The following is a 21702-nucleotide window of genomic DNA, read 5'->3' as shown; positions in this document are numbered from 1 at the left end:
GTCACAGAATGCACTCCACTGTTATTTCAAAGATTCTTACCAAAAAATGTAGTGTTGAAACACATCCTGGGCATGTACCAGCACTTTACTGATTTAATACGATTTAATATTAGCTGACAAATTTGTAGATCTCATAATTACGTTCAGTACACCATTCTTATCAATTTTCTATGACAAAGTGGCAAAATTTTACCAAGTAATTTCAATGTATAATGTGAGATTGCACCAAGCAAATAATATTATTGTTATACATTATTAAAGCACAAATCCAAAATGAGTATTTAAAAAGTCTAGGGTGAAAATTCAAATGTCAGCTGTGTTCAAATATTTTCATAATCACATCATTGAAAATTGTCACTGAATTAGACTGAATTGTTGTCAAATATCACTGATCTGAAAAATGATAGTGTTCACTCTTGCTGGCATATGAGCTTAAAGAGGATTCTAAAGTATTCTTTAAAACTAGTATTTTATGTGTTCCTTAAGTATTCAGAAACTTAAATAGCCATATAATATATATTTTGGAGTATGTCAGAACATAATGTCTTTGACTGAATATAAACTACTTCCATTTATTACTCATAAAATCCAGTGTTCGGATATACATTCCAAATATTTAAGTGAATTTATGTTAGACAAGTATTATTTCTTACACTGAGTTTTCAGACCACACAATAGGCATGAAATATGTCTGCACCTTACATATATTCATTATAGGGATCCAGAAGAAGGATGCCCTTTTAACCCCGTTGCTCACAAACTGCAAGATATTTGTCAAGTGATTCCATGACTTTGGTTCCGCTTTGTCATCTGTGAAATGTACTAATAGAAATGGTTGTACTTATTTCAAAATCTTCTTCTATGCAATGTAAAAAGATACACAGCATACCTGTAATCTTTAAATTCATATTCAGATGTGATGTGACATTATTACTCTTAAAATGGAGCTAGTTCTCATTTAAAATAATTTCATAATATGAATTGTTTATCCTCCTCCCCAGTGCATTTCTTGCATCAAGGGAAAATAGTCTGTTTTTTCTTGCGTATTCAACTTAAAAACGGATAACCTCTGGGATAGTTATAATAATATGGCTACAAATTGTATTATAATTTAAATTTTTTTCTTATCATAATGAACGTTATTCATGTATCTTAAATTTTTTCTTTGTTGCTAGTGCCCACTTTTTTTTCTTGGAATCAGTATACATGGCTCAAGATTAGAAATCTGTGGCTACTTTATAGCTACTATGTAGGTCCTTATTGTCATTGAAGTGGCATTCTATATTGCCAGGTATAAGATATTTATCAAAACATTTATATTTATAAAAATTCAAGTTAAGTAATGTTATATTGAACGTGTATACATCTTTTATCTTATTCTATGTTGTGGAATTATTATTGAGTACAGCGTCCATTTTCTCAAATGATGCCCTCTAGTAATAATATTGCACCTACAAAATTTTGCTTAGTTTAGTTATAAGAGCTACCTTGACAAAAAGTTTTGTTCTTCATTTCATGTTCAATAAGGCTACTTGCATTAAAACTTCTATTTTGATATAGTTGTTTTGATTTTCTTTTATTCTTTTAATGTTTATATTTTCTTACCATTATAGATTTTTAAAATTAAATGCTTCAAACCTTTATTGTCAAAGAGGCAGTGTATAAGCAAGTAAAAAACGTTCCATTAAAAAGAATTTCCTTGTGATATATGATTATGATGATAAACACATTCAAAACATAGCGAAAATTCAACTTATTTCGCTAATCTAAGGCATTGGATAAAACAGTCCATCTTTTTAGTTGATCTCTGTCCTCAGTGCTTCATATGTGGCATCTGGCCAATGGTCAAAAATATTTAATGGATGACTAAATATGTAAAGCCTAATCATTGAGGGTACGGATACCATTTTCATAGTGAGTACGTAGAACTAAGTCTTTTGATGTATTCTAGATCAAAATATGCTTTTAAAAGTTATGTCCCAATGTAACAATCCATATTTGTATAAAATAAAAAATAGTCTTTGGAATATGGAGATCTGAGAGGGAATACAGAAAAACTGCCAGTGGAGAACCAAGTCCACAATAGCCAATGCAGCCCATCCTTTAGTTGTATATATTGAACTATTCATCATTTAATAGTAAAATATTTAGTACGTGTATCTCTCAGTGGAGAAAAATAGGTATGATTTATGTCCATAAGTGTTAACATTTTAAATAAATCTTAAACATAGCATAAAAGCATATGCTGCAGGGCAGTGGAACTACTTTGCTTTTCTGCATTTGTGATCTTTTAAATGCACTATATTTGGAAGGACTATATAAATACTGGAGGAGTTTCTCTTCAATATGGAGAAGTCTCCTTATTTGACTACATGATGACAGATATTTTATAAAAGGCACTTATATTTAAAAAGCAAATCCTATTTGTGTAGAATATTGGAAGGAAATTCTCACTTATAAACCATTTATGAGAAAGAAATATATGGGTATGAAAGAACCAAATAAATAGAATGTGTAATAGAAATATGTCCATGAGGTCTAAGTATCTATCAGGAGGGATCGTCATATAATAAATTTCAATGTATGGTATTACCCTGTTAGTTATTGCTTAAGATTCTGCTTATGGAAATCTGTCCAAATTTTTAAAGATGGTATTTCATGGTTCCTTTCATAATCTTGTCATTCTATGTGAAGTTACTGTATAAGATTTAATTTGCAGCATTTTTCATTTATTTAAACTCATATACAAAGAATGGTAAGTTTAAAAAGCTGGTTTACCATTATCCTTACCCCTTTCCTAATTTAAAAAAAACCCCAACAACTCAGATTACATTTTTCATATAAAGGAACAAAAGTGACTCTTTAGGATAAATTTTGAAATCTGAACTGTTCTGGAAGAACCACATTCTTTGAAACAAATATAAGGAACTTTCTAGCCCTAACCTAATATTAGTTGGCTGGATGATATAGGATGTTTTCATTAATGCCCGTAGCTATGGAATGTCCTTCTCAGTGGTTGTCTAAAAAGGCAAGTAGTGGTAAATATCATTTATTGGAGAGATGATGGTTCCCTGTTGAATGAGATATAAATTTCTGCAGCATCCACGTTGGAACTGCAAATGCTAAAATGATTTACAAACCCAAACTGGAAAAGTTTATCTATCTCCCTGCCACCACTGAAAATTTAAAAAGCATGAAAAAATTTGTCAGAGCTTTATTCCTCTGAACTTTGTCAGAGATATCATAGGAATATCACTCCCTTGTTTTTATTTATCTTTTTTTTTTTTTGTCTTTCCTTCTGCTCTGCCCTAAGAACCTCCATTTTCTTTCTTTGACTGGCTATTGCAGCTATTTTTATGTCAAATATTCTGCATTCTAAAGTCAGTGTATATCATTTTATATTCAATGAACTCATCCTTCTAGTCTTCTTCCTGTAATGCTAATTAAAAATAATATCAACTTGTCCATGTTAGTAATCTCCTTTCACTAAACTATCACATTTCAGGTTTGGTTTAAATCTAACGTTTTGTTTTTTTCTTAAGTTGCCTTGAATCTTAAATATATCTATATAATAACACACACTCACACGCACACGCGCTCACCGTCTGACAATTAAGGTCACGAACTCATCCTACAAAAAGTGCTACATACCTTACTGCTGAATATCACTACGGTCACCTTTGTAGTACTCCCCTTAGGAAGCTATGCACTGATGCCAGCGCCTAGTCCACCCTTCAGAGCATTTTGGAACTCTTTTTCTGGAATGGCCATCAGAGCTGTCCTCGTATTACTCTTCATGTCCTGAATGTCATCAAAATGTCTACCTTTCAGTATTTCCTTTGTCGATGGGTAAAGAAAGAAGGCACTGGGGGCCAGATCAGGTGAGTAGGGAGGGTGTACCAACACAGTTATTTGTTTACTGGCTAAAAACTCCCTCACAGACAGTGCCGTGTGAGCTGGTGCATTGTCGTGATGCAAGAGCCATGAATTGTTGGTGAAAAGTTCAGGTCGTTTAACTTTTTCATGCAGCCTTTTCAACATTTCCAAATAGTAAACTTGGTTAACTGTTTGTCCAGTTGGTACAAATTCAGAATGAATAATCCCTCTGATATCAGAAAGTGTTAGCAACATCGTTGGAACAAGTTCATGGACTTAATTGTTAGACCTTTTCTGTCTGTGTGTGTGTGTAAATCCTTTTACTACCATGGGATATCTAAATTTAGCTTGTAGAAAATATTGACAATGTTAGATTGTATACATGCCCTGAAGGAACTGGGATAAAACAAAACCTGGGATAAAACAAACATTGCTCTCTTGAATAAGCAATGGAAGAGAATCGCTTTTCATAGCCCAGTGGTTGTTAACAAGTTCATTTAGGATGTGGAGCACCAGGAAATAACAGTGCTCTATGAGATATACTATATTAATCATAAATTACTAAATACATGTTTTTGTGCAAAATCAGATATTTTAGTCTAAGTACTAGCGTGAGAACAGAATAGTAATTGCCTTCAATTTGTGTCCTCACACTTACAAAATGGGTAACAACAGACCTGTTACCGGAGGGTGGGCTCTTCTTGGCGCGGTGTCCAGGTTCTTGGCGTCTAGAGCAAAGAATTGAACGAGACACAGAAACAAAGTGGTGAAAGACTGGTTTATTAGAAGAGATTGTACACTTCAAAGAAATGGAAGAAGCAGACCCAAGCAGAGAATGGCTCAAGGGCCCAAGGTGTCATTATTAGGAGAAAAAGTACACTCCAAAGAGTTTGGAGTGGGCCGAGCAAAAGAAGAGGCTCAAAAGGCTCAAAAAAAAAAAAAAAGGTCTGACTGGTGAGGACTTGGAGTTTTTATCCTGTGTTTTTCTCTAGAATGGGCTGTTCCTTTGCGGGCGTGGGACCACTTGATTGACACCTGTGATTGACAAGAGGCTATTATCTTTTTAGACTGTGCATGTTCTTTCCAGAATTCAGTCAGTTATAATGAACTTCTGGGCACATGTATGATATTATAATGATGGTATAATGAGGCAGGTCGTTGTGGCCTTTACTGCACAGGTGTGAGTGACCGGTTTAATCTAGTTGGGTATTTTATACCCATTTGTTTCTCACAGGGGTAGATAAATTACAGTGAAAAGGGGAAGTTTTGGGCGGAGAGCAGAAGTTGTTTGGGCGTTAACGCAGAGACCCGATGTCTATCTCTAACTGCCTGCCTTGTTTACTCCTTGAGAGACGTGATTCCCATAAAATCTCTATGGGAAGTTGAGAGACAGGAGGTCTGTTCTTCTGTATCTGCTTCCTGCTGGGCAGGGGCGTAGAGCTGTCCCTACCTATTGGGGGATTCAGGGAACTCTTGCCCTGTCTGATCTCAGATGAGAGAAAGGGGTCTCAGGATCCACCTGGAAGACCGCATTGGCTTCTTTGGTTGCGACAGGCAATCTTGCTGGGGTATCCTCTGTATCCCCAAGGCCCCTGAATGAGGAAAAATAGATTTTAATTAATAAATCCGTTAGCTCTACAGAGCCTGTGGCCATTCAACCAGTCGTTTAGGTAGCCTCAATTGTCCAGGAGCTGGGCCCAGAATGGGTTGGAAAGAACATTAGACTTCAATGATTACATTCAACAAGTATACTGGTCTGAGGGGTCCAGAATGGCTTGGGGGATGTTGGGAAGTCACAGGCTTTTAAGTAGTTAACTGAAGCAGGGGTGAGAGACATTCTGTGATTCGGGCTAGGAGCAATGTTTAGTCTAGGATTCAGAAACTGATTAGAAGAGTAATCAACGCCAGGGGCTAAGGAGCTAAGAAACTAGGGAAAAGGAGACTTAAAATATTCCCCAAACCAATTCATTAGGTTTCCTAGGTGCATTTTTTGCAACCTGCTTGTCCCGACTTCAGGGATGTTTTCCTTAGTTTACACTGAAATATTCTGCTGTAGCCACAATATGTTTCCATTTTGTCGAGGAAAATGGTGAGAATTTTTATTCTCCCAAATTGCATTTGAATAAAGCATCTTCCACAGATAACACTGCAAAACTCTGAGCCAGAATCTAACATTACTTCATGCTTAGAGTCTTAGGGCTGTTTGCCGGAACAGCTAAAAACAATATTCCTGTGTAGGTGACCTTGTTTGTGCAAAATTCAATGCAGCTATTTAATTTTCGCATACAATGTCAATTTTCACACCTATTCATTTGGTATCAGTTGCTTTCATTTTGCAAAACAGAAAAACAGAACTTTTGGCATCTTTACTGACCTCAATATTGAATTTCCTGCTATCTAGTGCTTATCACAACACTGATTCTCTCTCTTTCTCTCTCTCTCTCTGTCTTTCTCTCTCTCTCACAGTGAGTCCATTTGTTAACATATATATCATATAAATGTTTTTGTTTTGCTTACTAGACAGATGGATAATTATTCACCAAACACAGATATTAACATATTTTAATTGTTGTTTTCCCTTTTCACAGTTATTTAGAAATTAGATGGAGAATCCTTGAAAGATATAATTTCAGAGCATATATTAGAAAAAAAAATATGTAAAAGAAAAGTTAGAAGCCATAATGCAGCATGGTGATGATTATTTAAGCATAGTTAGTATTTATTTTTAAAAAATGCATCACTCATAGCTATCTAGTAAGAAAGATGGCATTATAACAACACCAAGCATATGAGAATTTAGAGTCCAAACTGGCTAGACTGTCAGTATGAGGCATTCAGTAGTAATATCAAAACCATAAACAATCCTCTTCAGGCATGACAAATACACCCCCTTCTCGAGTCTTAATGATTATTCATTATTGTTATTGCTTATAGTACTTGGTAGTTTGAAGAAGAGATGTACACCAAAAGATATAACATAACTAAAGCAAGTAATATTCCTTGTCTACATGGTGGTATGTAACATTTATTAATTTAGAGAGAGCTTATTAAGGCACTTCATGAAGAATTCTCTAGATTTAGTTAAGGAATTCTCTGTCATGTCTAGACCTGTTTTGAAATCTGACCTTGTGGAAGTTTCATGCATCTTTGAGATTCTGTTTCCCTCTTGTAAAATGTACGTAAACTAGTGATGATCTCATACTTTCAGTGTGATGAGGATGTGGGTAGACTGAAAGCTGTATTCAGAGAGAACCTTCTAGCCTTGATTTTCTTAAAGATAGAAATTAAAAAATTAAGTATATTTAGAAATATGCTTAGTATATTTATTATTTAAAAAACAATAATGAACAGTGAATTCAAATAGAAAATTTAAAAAAATAGGTTGAATGAGTTCAAAAGCTAGCTCTTTGAATAGATCAACAAAATAGATAAACCACTTTTAATCATAACAAAAGAAAATATGGAAAGAATGGAAAATAGAGAAGATTAGTAATGAGAAAGGATGTGTAGCCACAAATACAGAAACAATTCAGAAAACTTTTAATTGCTAGATAGGAGGGGTTGGGAATGGGGGAGAAGGTGAAGGGATTAGAAAGTGCAAATTAGTAGTCACAATATAGCCACAGGGATATGAAATACAGTTTGGGGAATATAATCAACGATGTTGTAAAGACTATGTAAGGTGTCAGATGGGCACTGGACTGATCAGGGGGATCACTTCATAGACTGTGTAGATGCCTGACCACTGTGCTGTACACCTGAGGCTGAAGTAGAATAATACTGAATGTCAACTGTAATTATATATATACATGGGATGTGAAATACAGCACGGAGAATATAGTCAATGGTATTGTAACAGCTATTTGTCAGAGAGGTAATAGATTGGGGGGGTTATCACTTTGTGAGGGGTGTAAATGTCTAACTATTTTGTTGCTTTGTACACCTGAAACTAACAAACAAACAAAATCCTATAAGCTAGTCTGTAAAATTTATTTAGAAAAATTCATGACATGGATCATTTCCTACTACAAAGCAAATTACTAAAATTGACATAAGAGTAGCAGAAAATTAAACTAGACTAATTACTTCAGAAAACATTTCTAAGTTATTAGAGATCTACCATTGAAAAATATGCCAGGATTCTTCACATATGAATTTAACCCTATTCTTAAAGAATAAATAATTCTTATATTTTAAGGTATTTGAGAGAATATAAAAAGATAGAACTCTGTAATTCCTTTTGTGATGTCACAATAACCTTACTACCAGCAGTTAATAAACAGTTAAATATTAAATGTATGACAGTCTCACTTTTGAATATAAATGCAAAAATTCTATTATGCTGAACTATATGAAGTCTATTATAACCATATCTCACACGTGATAAGTACTCAGTAAATGTTAGCTGTTGGTTGCAAAGAGCTCTTAAAATTAAGAAGGAAAAGAAAACTATCCTATAGAAAAATGAGAAAAGCATATTAACAGACAATTCACACATGTAATCGTAATGGTCAGTCATACAAAAAGATACTCCAAATGTACTAGGAATCATGGAAATAAATTAATAATGGAATATCTTTATGTCCATCAGATAAGCAAAATGAAAAAGCAGAAACACCCATTACTGGTAAGGTAATAGCCTACTCTTATACATTGCTGGTTAAAATATTGAATGCTAAATCCTTTTTATAAAGAAACACCTACTGACATTAAAAATATATATCCCCTTTGATCTAGTAGATACGTTTCTGGAAATAGCTATACTAACAATAGAAGCATCATTATCTGTGGATGTATATACATTGTATAAAGTGGCTAATCAAAACAAAGTAAATACCGTGTTTCCCCGAAAATAAGACCTAGCCGGACCATCAGCTCTAATGCGTCTTTTGGAGCAAAAATTAATATATGACATGGCCTTATTTTAATATAAGACTGGGTATAATATAATATAATATAATACCGGGTCTTATATATTAATGTTTGCTCTAAAAGACGCATTAGAGCTGATGGTCCGGCTAGGTCTTATTTTGGGGGAAACATGGTATCACAACCCTAGAAACAAACTGAATGTCCACTAAGAGGACAATGGCTCAATACTCTATGATACATCCAAACTGTGAAATATTATACAGCCATTAAAATGAAAGAATAAAAGGGATTATTATTTGGTAAAAGCAATATTCAATAGAATCTGAATAACATGTCATTTTTTGCACAATATAAAAACCTCATAGATTTGCGTAATGTCACACATGCACACTAATACATGTACTGATCATTTGAATAGGGAGAAAAATATGAAAGTAGTTTTTTAGGTCAGTTTGGAAAGAAGTCAGAGGAAGAAACCGGGGCAAGCAAAGCAGGAAAGAAAACTTGTCTCAGTATAAACAGGAAAGAGGCATGTATAAGATCTCACTCATGCATTTATGTAGAATAATCTATTAATATTTGTGTGGTCATAAATATTTGTGTGGCTCTAAAGAAATGAAATATTTCTAAAAAGAACAAAATGAAATTACATACGTACACACACACACACACACACACACACACACAAATAATCCTTCCTCAGATTGTTTAACAATTTAGCCCATGCCACATTGTCCCTGAGTTAAACACCTCTAATTTCCAATCAGATAATGTCCTTTACTCTTGTCCCCATATCTTTAGTCATGTAGGTGCTTCTTCTTGGCATGCTTTCTCCATCTGCCCCTTTCTTTTCCCAGTCTTTGTATTCCTTCTTTACAGATTCAATCAATACTGGGTATCTCCTCTTTCTTTTGCTTACCTTGCCACAGTAATTCTTTTTTCTCTTCTGAGCTTCCATGAGACACAGTTGCCTACCTAATTTTTTCCCAGTGCTTATAAATACATTTATTAGAACATATCCATGCACATTCCTTGAGATATTGTCTGTGACTTCTGTGTGTGTTCCAATGGCTTTTTTTATTATTTTATTTTATTTATTTTTTTAAACACTTTTAAAAAAATTTTATTGGGGAATATTGGGGAACAGAGTGTTTCTCCAGGGCCCATCAGCTCCATGTCATTGTCTTCAATGTAGTTGTGGAGGGCGCAGCTCACTGGCCCATGTGGGAATCGAACCGACAACCCTGTTGTTCAGAGCTCGCACTCTAACCAACTGAGCCATCTGGCCACCCCTATTATTTATTTGTTTGTGGTAAAATATGCATAAGAAATTTACCAGTTTAACTATGTTTAAGTGTACAATTCAGTGGCGTTAAGTACATTCTCATCGGTATGCAGTCATCACCACTATCCATCTCCAGAACTTTTCATCTTCCCAAAATGAAACTCTTACCATTAAACAATGACTCCTTAATCCCATCTCCCCTAACTGCTGGCATCCTCTATTCTACTTTCTTTGTCTATAAATTTGACTATTCTAGGTACCTCACAGAAATGCAATCATATAATATATCTGTCGTTTTGTGACTGGCTAATTTCACTTAGCATGTTTTCAAGGTTCATCGATGTTGTAGCATGTGTCAGAATTTCCTCCCTTTTTAAGGCTGAAAAATATTCCATTATATATATATATATATATATATATATATATATATATATATATATTATATATATATATATTCCATTATATATATATATATATATATATATATATATATATATATATATCACACTTCATTTATCCATTCATCTGTCTGTGGGCAATTGGGTTGTTTCCACCTTTCGGCTGTTGTGAATAATACTGCTGTGAACATGAATGTACAAATATCTGTTCGAGTCTCTGCTTTCAATTCTTTGGAGTATAAACCCAGAAGTGGAATTTTTGGATCCTACTTAATTTTAATTAGTTTTTATTATGTGGCCTGCTATTAGCTTATGCGCTTTTGGACATTAGGGGTTCTACTTTATTCTCCTTTATTCAGAGCTGAGCACAGTAAGTACCTGAACATAATGGAGATTGGATCTTAGGAGGGATTTTATGAGGATAAGGAAACGAAAGAACCATCTCCTGGCTCACACAGCAACAGGGCTTATGCCAGTGGATATGGGCTGCTGGTATCGAAGTGCCTGTTCCTTGCTCTAAGTCTTCCCACAATGATCCGTATGGCAAGTTCAAACATAATTACAAACAGTGATTCCCCTAGTGTAAGTCTGTTTTCTAAAAATCGTATCATCTCCATTTAAATAATTGAATTTTCAACAATGGATTGTCTGATTATCATGCTCACTACAATGAAGTTCCAGAAAATAAGAAAATGTTTCCCTTTTGTGCATTAAATACATTGATGCTGCCATTGCCACGTGAGGAATCCCCAAATGAAATGTATATCATGGTGCTTTCTTGTTCTTGAGTTGTTAATCTCCCCTAGGATCTCTATTTATCCTTCCCTAATAAATTGTAGAAACTTGGTGTATTCTACTTTGTATAATTTAAATGAAAATATTATAGCAAATGGTTATCTGCTGTGTAGGACAGATTTATGTGAATGCCCAATTATGTGAATTATTCTTATTAACTATAGCATACTAAATTAGGGAGGATTTGCATGGGACACTCTTGACATTCAGCTGCCTAATGAAAAACATCTGCATTGCAGAAATAAGTAGACATGTAATGTCTTATGATGGCAGTATCCCTTGACTTTCCTATATCCTAGAAAGTCAAAGTCTATCATGTTAACCAGCTTTCAGGACTTCTGTTTATCAGCTTCTTGGTAGAACCTTACTGAAATGTCCATTTACATGCTACTTCTCTGTAAAGTTCACATGATACCATCTTCACATCGCATCTGTTGCATAGCTCAATAACATATTCTACTATAAATTTTGTGTGGAATTCAAATATGGACTTGTATCATTTTTATGTAGTTGGGATAGAAAAATAATTTTGAGTATTTAATTATCCATTGAACCTGCAAATAAGTTTATGTGGGGAGGAACTGGGTGTCATTTGACAATTAGATTAAAGGGTAGCTTTTTTATTGTTTTCACTTGGATTTCCCAGATAGCTTCATATTTTTACATTTTAATTAATACAATTGAGAAAATTAAGATGATTGATAAGAAATATATTTTAGCATTGAGTCAGAGAATGATGAACTCATCTCACTGGAGGAAGAAACAAGTGGGAAAGACAGATCAGAATGAAACTTAGTTCAGTAAAAGGTTAGAGTCTGAGAGAACTAAAGCTTTAACCAAAATGAGTCTCTGCTGTTTAGTGGCGATGTCTAGCGGAGGATGAGTAGAGAGCCCTCTCAGGTCACTGCCCTCGGCACAAGACAAAATGGCAGGATCCTGGAGGCAGCCAAAAGAAAATTCAACCAAAGAGATCAGTAAGTCAAAGATAGTAAATAGAGAGAAATGTGAGCTACTCCTCAACTCTCAACCCTTGTTCTGACAGTTTCATCCCCATTGTATATATAGACCTTAACGTGAAGTTGCCTATTTGCTTTATTGTCATCATTTCTCCTTTTAATATATCCCTGGATGCTCATTTTTTAGTTAACTTTTCATTTTGAGATCATTGTAAATTCAGACATATGTAGTTGCAAGGAATAATACAGAGAGATTCTGTGTACCCTTAACCCAGCTTTATCCCGATGGTAGCACACTGTAAAATTATAGTATGATATTACCACGGACATCAACCTTGATACAATGTGCCAATAGTTTCATAGTACCTGAATTTTACTTGTACTCTTGTGTGTGTGTGTGTGTGTACATGCGTGTACATGCACATACTTTTAGTTCTATACAATGTTGTCACATATGTACATTTGTGTTTCCACCATCAGAGTCAAGATGCAGAACAGGTCCATCACAAGAATCCCTCATGCTGCCCTTTCGTAACCACATCCACCTACACCATCCACATCAATCCATTCCCTAACCTCTGGCAACTGCTACTCAGTTCTCCATTTGTCTAATTTTGTCTTTTCAAAATTTCTCTCTCTCTCTCTCTCTCTCTCTCTCTCTCTCTCTCTCTCTCTCTCTCATCTATCTATCTATCTATCTATCTATCTATCTATCTATCTATCTATCATCTATCTATCTATTTCTCATGTCATACTGTATGTAACCCTTTGAGATCAGCTTTGTTTTTTCAGTCAGCATAATTTCCATGAGGTTCACCCAGGTTGCTGTGTGTATGAACAGTTCGTTCCTTTTCATTGCAAAGTGATAGTCCGTGGTTTGGATGTACCTCAGTTTGTTTAACCATTCACTCTTGAAGGGCATCTCGATTGTTCCCAGTTCTTGGCTGTTGCAAATTAAGCTATTTTGAACACTTATGTATAGAGTTTTGTGTAAATATCAGTTTTCATTGCTTTGGGATAAATGCCCAAGAGCCCAATTGCTGGATTGTATGATAAGCACATGTGCAATTTTATAAGAAACTTCCAAAATGTTTTCCAGAGTATCTGTACTATTTCTATTTCTAACAGAAAGGCATGAGTGATCCAGTTTCTCCATATCCTCATCAACATTTGATATTATCACTATTTTTTTAATTTTAGCCATTATGATACACGTGTAGTTCATTATGGTTCTAATTCACATTTCCCTAAAGGCTAATGATGTTGACCATCTTTTCATGTGCTCATTTGCCTGATGCTTATGTTTAACTTGACCGTACCTAAAAGTGTTAGGAGCATGGGCAGGAGATGAAGTTTACCTTGAAAAACGAAGCCCTGCCAGATTTTAACTCCCAAATCCATTCCTGGATAGAGAAAAGAGAGCTGGCTACTAGCTCCATTGTTTATCAGAGTTCTAATATGTGTTTCTAAAGCAATGGCATTTCGTCAAATACAGTCACCCCTAATTATAATACATTCTTCTGAGGTAGATAAAAGGACTGATGAAATTTCTTTTTTTGATTTTCAGTTATGTATTAGGAAGCACATCTGAACTCTAGGCATTCTTTATGAGTTATTGTTACACATTTTATTTGTAGATACTCTTATTGGCTTCTTTAATCTTCAGTAATCTATTTATATACTAAAAGTACATTCATTTCCTATCTTTTCATAAATGTGTTTGGGGGCACTTGTTTGTTACAGAGAGTACATTTAAAAATGTATTCTGTTTCAGTTTTAGATTATTTTTAAAAAGCGGTAATGCTACTTAGTCTCTGACAATAACTAAACACAATTACCTGCACGTGTTTTCTTTCCAAGTAGACATTTTGTATCCTTCCTTCAAATGTTCTCCCTTTATCTTTAACAGGTTGATTTAGTGAATATCGGAAGCTCTGATATAGTAGATGGAAATCACAAACTGACTCTTGGTTTGATTTGGAATATAATCCTCCACTGGCAGGTAAGAATGCTGATTCCTTTTTGGGTAACATGTTACTGATTCTTTCTTTCATTTATACCCTTGACCTGAAAAACAAACATTTATATCTCTAACAACACAAAGCCCATCTCCATAGTGTTCCCTTTTAAACTGGTACGACTAAGGTAATTTGAGATGTGAAGAATCAGCAGATTAGAAATCTGTTCTAGCACATTTGCAGAAATGTCTGAATGTTTTTCTAAATTTTATTTTCCTGGGTAGAGATGAAGCAAAAAAAAAAAAAAAAAAAAAAAGACATCTCATCAATGGGTTAATAAAAATATTTTTCACAAATGTTGTCTTCTATAATTTACCTCTAAGTGAATCTACATAGTTTTGTAAAAAGAATGGTATTGTTCCTGTTAATCACTACAAAATGAAGGCGACATTGTGGCTCTTGTATATTCTTGATATAAATTAATGCCAATAAAAGACTACTGGGATATGATTATCTGTATGAGTATATGTGTTATACCTACCAAGTGACTTCCTAATCTAATTTGGAAATTGCAATTTTTTCTGAACCACCTCAGCATAGGGTCTCCTGAATGCCTGTATTTATTGGACCTCTGCAAAACAGATCAAAGGTCATTTGGTTTAGTGGAAAGAGTATGTATACATGAACACAAATTTCAGATCCCCCATTTACCATCTTAGTGACATTGGATATAATGCCATCCCTTTCTGGGCCATAATTCCCTCACTGTCAAAATAGAAAAAAAAAATTAACATGTACATTTCCTGTCAGGATTAAATGAGAATATCTGTAAAGCACTCAGTACAGTGCACCATTTTCATTAAAGGTGTATCATATGAATAACTTTGATTCCTTAGAGTTGTTCACTCATATTTTAAGAATTTGGAGGATAAGTGAGATGTTTGCTCTTTTTACTAGCAAATATTTTTTTTTATAAAACAGCTTTTTTTGAGATATAATTTATATATCATAAACTTACCTGTTCTAAGTATACAATTCAAAGAATACCAAACTGGTTTAGTTCTGTTGCCCTGTGCTTCTCAAACTATTTTGAGGATGGAACAGTTTTGCCACCCCCAATATATAAAAGATTTTAGGATATTTACAGAGTTGTACAACCATCACCACAGTCTAATTTAGCACATTTCCACCACCCTAAAAAGAAATCTCACATCCATGTACACTCACTCCCCATTCCCACGCCCAGCCCTAGGCAACCATTAATCTATATTCTGTCTCTGTCTGCCTTTTTGGATATTTCATACCAATGGAATCATATAACATATATTCTTTTATATCTTCCTTATTTCATTGAGTGTAATAATCTTTCAGGTTCATCCCTATTTTAGTAGGTACCACTACTTCATTTATTAGGGTTGACTTTTTTTTTAAGTCCATAACAGCAATCCAATACATTTTTTAAAAAAAGATTTTTATTGGGGAAGGGGAACAGGACTTTATTGGGGAACAGTGTGTACTTCCAGGCCTTTTTTCCAAGTCAAGTTTTTGTCCTTTCAGTCTTAGTTGTGGAGGGCACAGCTCAGCTCCAGGTCCAGTTGCCATTTCTAGTTGCAGGGGGCACAGCCCACCATCCGTTGTGGGAGTCGAGGGATCGAACTGGCAACCTTGTGGTTGAGAGGATGCGCTCCAACCAACTGAGCCATCCAGGAGCTTAGCTCAAGGTGCCGTGTTGAATCTTAGTTGCAGGGAGCGCTGCCCACCATCCCTTGCGGGACACGGGGAATCGAACTGGCAACCTTGTGGTTGAGGGCCCACTGGCCCATGTGGGAATCGAACCGGCAGCCTTCGTAGTTAGGAGCATGGAGCTCTAACCGCTTGAGCCACTGGGCCATCCCAGGGTTGACTTTTAACTTGAATTGTAGGTTGGTCCTGCTCAGAGTCAGATAGCATGTAGACCAGTAGTATACACACTCAACTTAGCAGGCATATTGTCTCCCAGTTGGTCCCCATCCCTGTATCTTTTTATTGTAAACACTCTGAACAGGCTCAATCCTATTTCACAGCAATACAGGAAGAGAGAGAACAACCATAGTGGCTGACAATAGAGACTAGCTTATGTAAGCCTCAAATGAGCCCAAGATTCCTAATTCTGGGCCTTTTTCATATAACAATGGTGTTAGAACCAGCGAAGCAATGTGGGACCCCCCCAACTGCTTTATTTCTGTTGTAAAATTGCTATAGAAGTTTCTAATGGACTATCAATTGTTTTATTTGTCTTATGGCCTGGTAACAAATGGTTGATGGAGAGACACCAGCTTATAGAGAGTACTTTTAGTTGCACAATTGTTGGTCATGACAAAGTCAGCAGGAGAACTTAGCCCTGCACAGAGTCCCGGAAGGAGATTTTAATTTGATTTATCATCAAAACTCTCTCATATGATCACATCCCTTCTTATCTCCTCAAAACCCTTTCCAACTCCATCTCAATTCACTGCAAGATAGAGTTTCAAAGCTACTCTGATATTTTCTTCATTTGCTGCGAACCTGCGCATTTTTTATTATTAGCACATGGAGGGGCTTCCGTACCCAGGTATACCAGAAGGGATGCTTTTGCAGTCTTTCCTTGTCTGAGACCTCTGTAGTTTTCCATCTGTGTCCTTGAATCACTATATCTTTGTGATTGCAAGGACCTACTCTTGCTAGCCTCTGCTTCCTTATCTTATCTCTCTCTTCTATCACACTACCCTGTTCTCCTAAAACTAGTAAGCATACTTTAAAAAATCCCTCCTGCTCAATACTTCTATCATAACCTAGTGAATCCCAAATGATATTTTCAGCAAGAATACCTATTTCCTTCCTATTAAATAGTCAAAGAAGCCCTTGAATCTCAGCAAAGATTAAAGCATACTTTGGCCAATCTAATGTACTTTCCAGAATGGTATTAAAAGATGGAAATATATGAATCTTTTGTTCCAGTGCCACATACTATGTTATTAATAGTACTGTGGTGGACTTCACTTTGAACTTGTAAAAACTCAGAAATGCTAACCCTATTTCCCTTGTCATTGTCTTTCCAATTTCCATTTAAAATTGTTAGCCTAAAAAAAGAATGCCTATATTGAGGAGGAAGCAGCTTTGAACAAAACTGTGCAGAAGACAACGCGTGCTTAGTATCTTTTTCTTTCTCCTTTTTTAAGTGCAGACCATCCTTATTAAGATGGTCTAGACCTAGTACCTTCTGTACCAGCCAGTTCTTGCTCTGGTCTTCTGCAGGCCTCTCACACACTACTATCCTTTCCTTGGAGAAGACGATCTCCAGCCCTCTTCACTCCTACCCCTCCGCTGGAACTCCTTTTAGTCACAGGATGGATTCTGGGAAGCTGCTTTTGACTTAAGCAGGAAGGATGTTAATTAAGGCATGCCTTTGGGAGCAACACCTGTAAAGGGAGAGCATGACTGGAGTGAGAAGACATAGAGCTGTGATGCACATTCAACAACAGTCTTATTCAATCCCATGGGGAAGTTGGAGGCAGAATGAGCCTTTAGAATTGTCCTGAAATGGCTGAGTCTTTACACTATTCCCCTTCCTCAGTCACTGGATGTGGGCTGCGTTGGGAAGGGTGTGACCTTAGGTACCATGACTGCAACTCAGGTAGTTCCTGCGGGGAACTCATAGCTATAGGCTGCCTGATGATATCTGGAGTAATAAGCCTTTCCTTGAAGGAGAATTTTGGTGGTATGTCTCCGTGTCCAGCTGACTTTCTTTGCCCGGTTAACTCCTAGTCACATTTTGAAATCACTGCTCAAAGACATTTCAATTTTTTCCTTTTCAAAACAGATGTATAGCTGTATGGACGCACACATTTGTTTAAATTTCTCTCTTAGGGATAGTAAGCCTTGAGTGTGGGAAATTTTTCTGTTCAAGACTCACCTTAGGACCAGCTCAGTGTCTGATTGAAGGTTGATCCTTAATAATGATTTCTTGGTAGCTGTCTTTTATGTAGGAAAAGAAAACTGATTATCTCTCATCACCCTTGAGGTTTTTTTTCTGAGCAACATTTGCGCTCACGTAGAAGCAATACCAGTGAGGCTGAGATGGGTAGCTGAGTTAGTGACGTCATGCTGCTAAAGGAATTTTGGATTGAATATTGGGTTGGCCTTTAGCATTATATGCATAGAGGGCAGCATTTTGTAAATGAATCCCATTCATCAAGGGAGGGTTGCCTGATCAGTAGAAATCCATTACCACCCCTGAGCCAGTATCTGCAGATTCCAACCCTGGTTCAGCACAGGACACAGAATACACATTCGGCAGTCACTGTACATGGAACTTGCACTTTAAAACTTTAGAAAGTGATGAGAAAAATTATGTATCTTACATAACTATTTGACCTATTTTCTCACTGAGTGACTGGCTCAATAAGCAGGTCAGGAAGGAATTAAAAAACAAAACACAACTAGATAATCCTCCTCTAACTAATAGATTTTGCTATCAAGGGATGGAGACAAATACATGCAAAGATTTCACATCTTCAAATCATTACCACGTTTACAAAACATCATCTTAAATCCTTTTCAAGTATTTTAAAGTTAGATTTAATGGTGTACCCTAAAATTTGCATTGAATCTTTCATAAAAAGATGAGTAACATTGGAGATGTTACAATATGTATTTTCCCCAAAGGCATTTGTTAACTATTGCACGGATGAAGAAGCAAAATAAAATGTCATATTTAGAATACACAATAAATGTTCATCATCTGATCAAATGGTGGTGGTATATAGACCTTATACTAACCAAAAGGAAAGTCCTTGGTGGTAAAACCTAATCACAATTACTTAAATACTTCCTTCAAGTATATAATAAAGATCCTGACTTATATTAAGGAAATAGCCTAGTTATTATTCCTGTAATACAATATGTTTGTTGTATAATGAGGTGTCACTGCATTCTTGAAACCTAGAAAAAATGTTTAGAATGGATTTAGCATCAGATTAGTAAGAAGAATGAAACTTTGAAATACAACCTGCTGAGTGGCATTTGCATATGCTCAAAGCCTGGGGAGAAGAAAATGTTCAGAAAACAAGAAAAGAAATACAACCAAGAGTCTGGCCTTTTCCTCCTTCCTCACAGTCTGTGTTTCTGCTTCCCTCCCGGGATGGAGGTGGGGGGAGAGAAAGGGAGGCCGAGCCTGGGCCCTCAGACTGGATCTTGACCCTGATCCGAAGTCACCCGTCTCCCATCTGGGAAGCCTTTCCAGGGCGGTGCCTCCCCTGGCTGTGCGCCCCATGCCAGCGTGCGTCTTCCTCCGCTCGCTCAAAGATCACCACCTGCTGGCAACGTCGGGTCTCTACGCTCATTTCTTTTGTCAGTTACTTGGCGTCCTCAGCTGCCGCCTCCCTCCCTGCGCCCCGCCAGAGTTTCTGGTGGCCCTCTACTTCCTCTTTGCTGATGCCGTGCGGTTGAACGACACGTGGCGGGGCTTGTGCTGGCCGGTGATGGACTTCCTGCATCCGTCTCGGCGGTCCTCACCTACTTCGCCATCTGTCATGGCAGTTGCCAAATCCTCTGACTTGGCTTCCAAAGCAACCGGGGTGTAGGGATTCTTTGCAGCCAACGTGTTTGCAGTTGACTTCTACCTGATTTTGAAAGACGCGGCCGAATTCCTCCAACCAGGGAACTCCCCGCAGGCGAGACCATAGCCGACAAGGCGAAAGGAGAGAATTCCAACTGGCTGTAGGGAGACACACGGGCCCTCACTCCTGTTCTGCTCCTTGGGTCCACGTGACCTTATGTGTTGAGAGGGAGGGGTAACTTCTCTAGGAGCAGCCTCTGGAGTTGCTGATGGACCTGGCCTCCTCACAGCCCCAAGGTGATGTTCCTGAGCTCAGCACCCTTGGCCTAACCACTCTGCACGTGAGGGCATCTTGACTGTTCTGCACCATCTACCCTTTCTTTCCATGTCTGTCCCACAGACCTTAAGCCCTTTAACCTCTATGCCAAAAACAAGCAGAAGGGGACAAAGCAGAAAGAGCCTGCGTGGGGGTGGGGGTGGGGTCAATTAAGGCAGAAACTACCACAGGGCCAACTTGCCTGGCCCCAGTGATTTTTTTGGTTTGCATTTGCTGCCTCTGTTTATGCCAGGCGCTTTGTTGAGAATGATCTAAGACTCTTTCGTTCAGGGCGCACCAGTTCCTCTTTATTCTTGAGGCGGGGAGAAAACTGACCTTTGCCCTATCTAGGAGAGAGTGGGTCTCCGTGCCCCGAACTGGCACCTCACACCATTGGAGATCATGTCTTTCGGTGACATAACTATTCTGGGTCTAAGACTGTTTCATAGAAAAGCGGTAGACTTGCTTACCAGGTCCAAAAGATCAAGGGTACCAATCGATGAAATAACAGTGACAGGGTAGCTAGGCAGGCCCAGCCAAACCCTCTCTTTCCCTGGGGTCCTGCAGTAGGTGAGAGATCTCCCACTCAGGACAGTGTGCTTCTAGGTGCCAGAGCAGGTCTCCTGACCACCTCTTGAGAGGTGATGTAACTTCTGTGTTCACCTGATGACCTATGTATGCTGTGCACGTATCTTCAGTGGGCTTTTGTAGCTTTATATAAATTTGTCTTTAAATACAATAATGGCATTTCCAGTAGCCCAAGAGGCCTTGTAAATAAGCCAGAGTTCTGGACCCATGCATTGGGCATTTTGTTACATTTGTTCTACTCTTGCATGTGAATCTCTTACACTGAAAAACGTTATAATGAATTAAACCAGACTGACTCCCACAACAAACAAAAGCAAAAACACCACAAAATAAAAATGCAAGGTGACACTTGTGGGGACAGAATCCCAGAGAGCAGTTTCCAGGCTCTCGGCCTCACGTGGAAAGGTGCTGGCTTGGGTAGTAGATGGCCATCAGCTGTGACTAGTTGGCCGTCAGCTGTTACCAGTTAGCCATTAGTCACTGATATAACTGCCGTGGCTGAGCTAGCAAGAGCGGATTGCTGTTAGTCCGGCGGGTTGGCGGGTTGCAGCTAGCAAGTGAGGTTGGTTGGCAGAGAAGCGGATGGCAGGTTGTGGATCTTGTGGCTCATGCTTCCTGTGTCCCCATCCCAGTCGCCCTCGGGAATATCGTGGTATGACTCCTCTATCTATGGCTCCGTGGATGTTCCTTTTTGGCCTCACTATGTCCTGCGTTCCTGTGCGGGGAGTGGGAGCTGAGAACCTGCATGACACACATCCACAGGTTTTAAGGATAAATAGTCCTTTCTTTTGTTGATATTTCTGTTCTTTATTTTAAATAGGCAGACCCATTTCTGTCTTTTTCTTTTTCCATTTTGTTCCCTACACATAATTTGCATTATTTTTAGTTACAGTATAATCCTAGGGGTTTTATCTTACTGTAGCTTTTCCTTTGATTTTTATGACAACCTTGTACGTATAGTTAAAGACACAGAAAAAGTGGTTAAGGTGCCCAATTAACACAATCATTAATAGCAAAGGCAAAATTTGAACCTAGGGTTTTAAAAAAAGGTAAGCCCATTCATTTAGCCACTGTGTTATTCTT

At 37.2% G+C, this 21702-nt stretch overlaps 1 protein-coding gene across 8 annotated transcripts in view; it reads left to right on the top strand.

Annotated features, from left to right (window-relative positions):
- DMD (dystrophin) overlaps positions 1-21702 on the top strand; it is a 2125071-nt gene that overhangs the window by 489446 nt on the left and 1613923 nt on the right. For all 8 annotated transcript variants that reach the window (XM_074323908.1, XM_074323912.1, XM_074323913.1 and 5 more), the window contains exon 5: positions 14092-14184. In XM_074323908.1, coding sequence (XP_074180009.1) covers positions 14092-14184 — 93 coding nt within the window. The remainder of the gene's footprint in view (positions 1-14091; positions 14185-21702) is intronic.

Source organism: Rhinolophus sinicus, chromosome X, assembly GCF_036562045.2.
Source record: "Rhinolophus sinicus isolate RSC01 chromosome X, ASM3656204v1, whole genome shotgun sequence".
Lineage (NCBI taxonomy): Eukaryota > Metazoa > Chordata > Mammalia > Chiroptera > Rhinolophidae > Rhinolophus > Rhinolophus sinicus.
The sequence above is the reverse complement of the archived record's forward strand: the minus strand, read 5'-3'. Positions and strand labels throughout refer to the sequence as shown.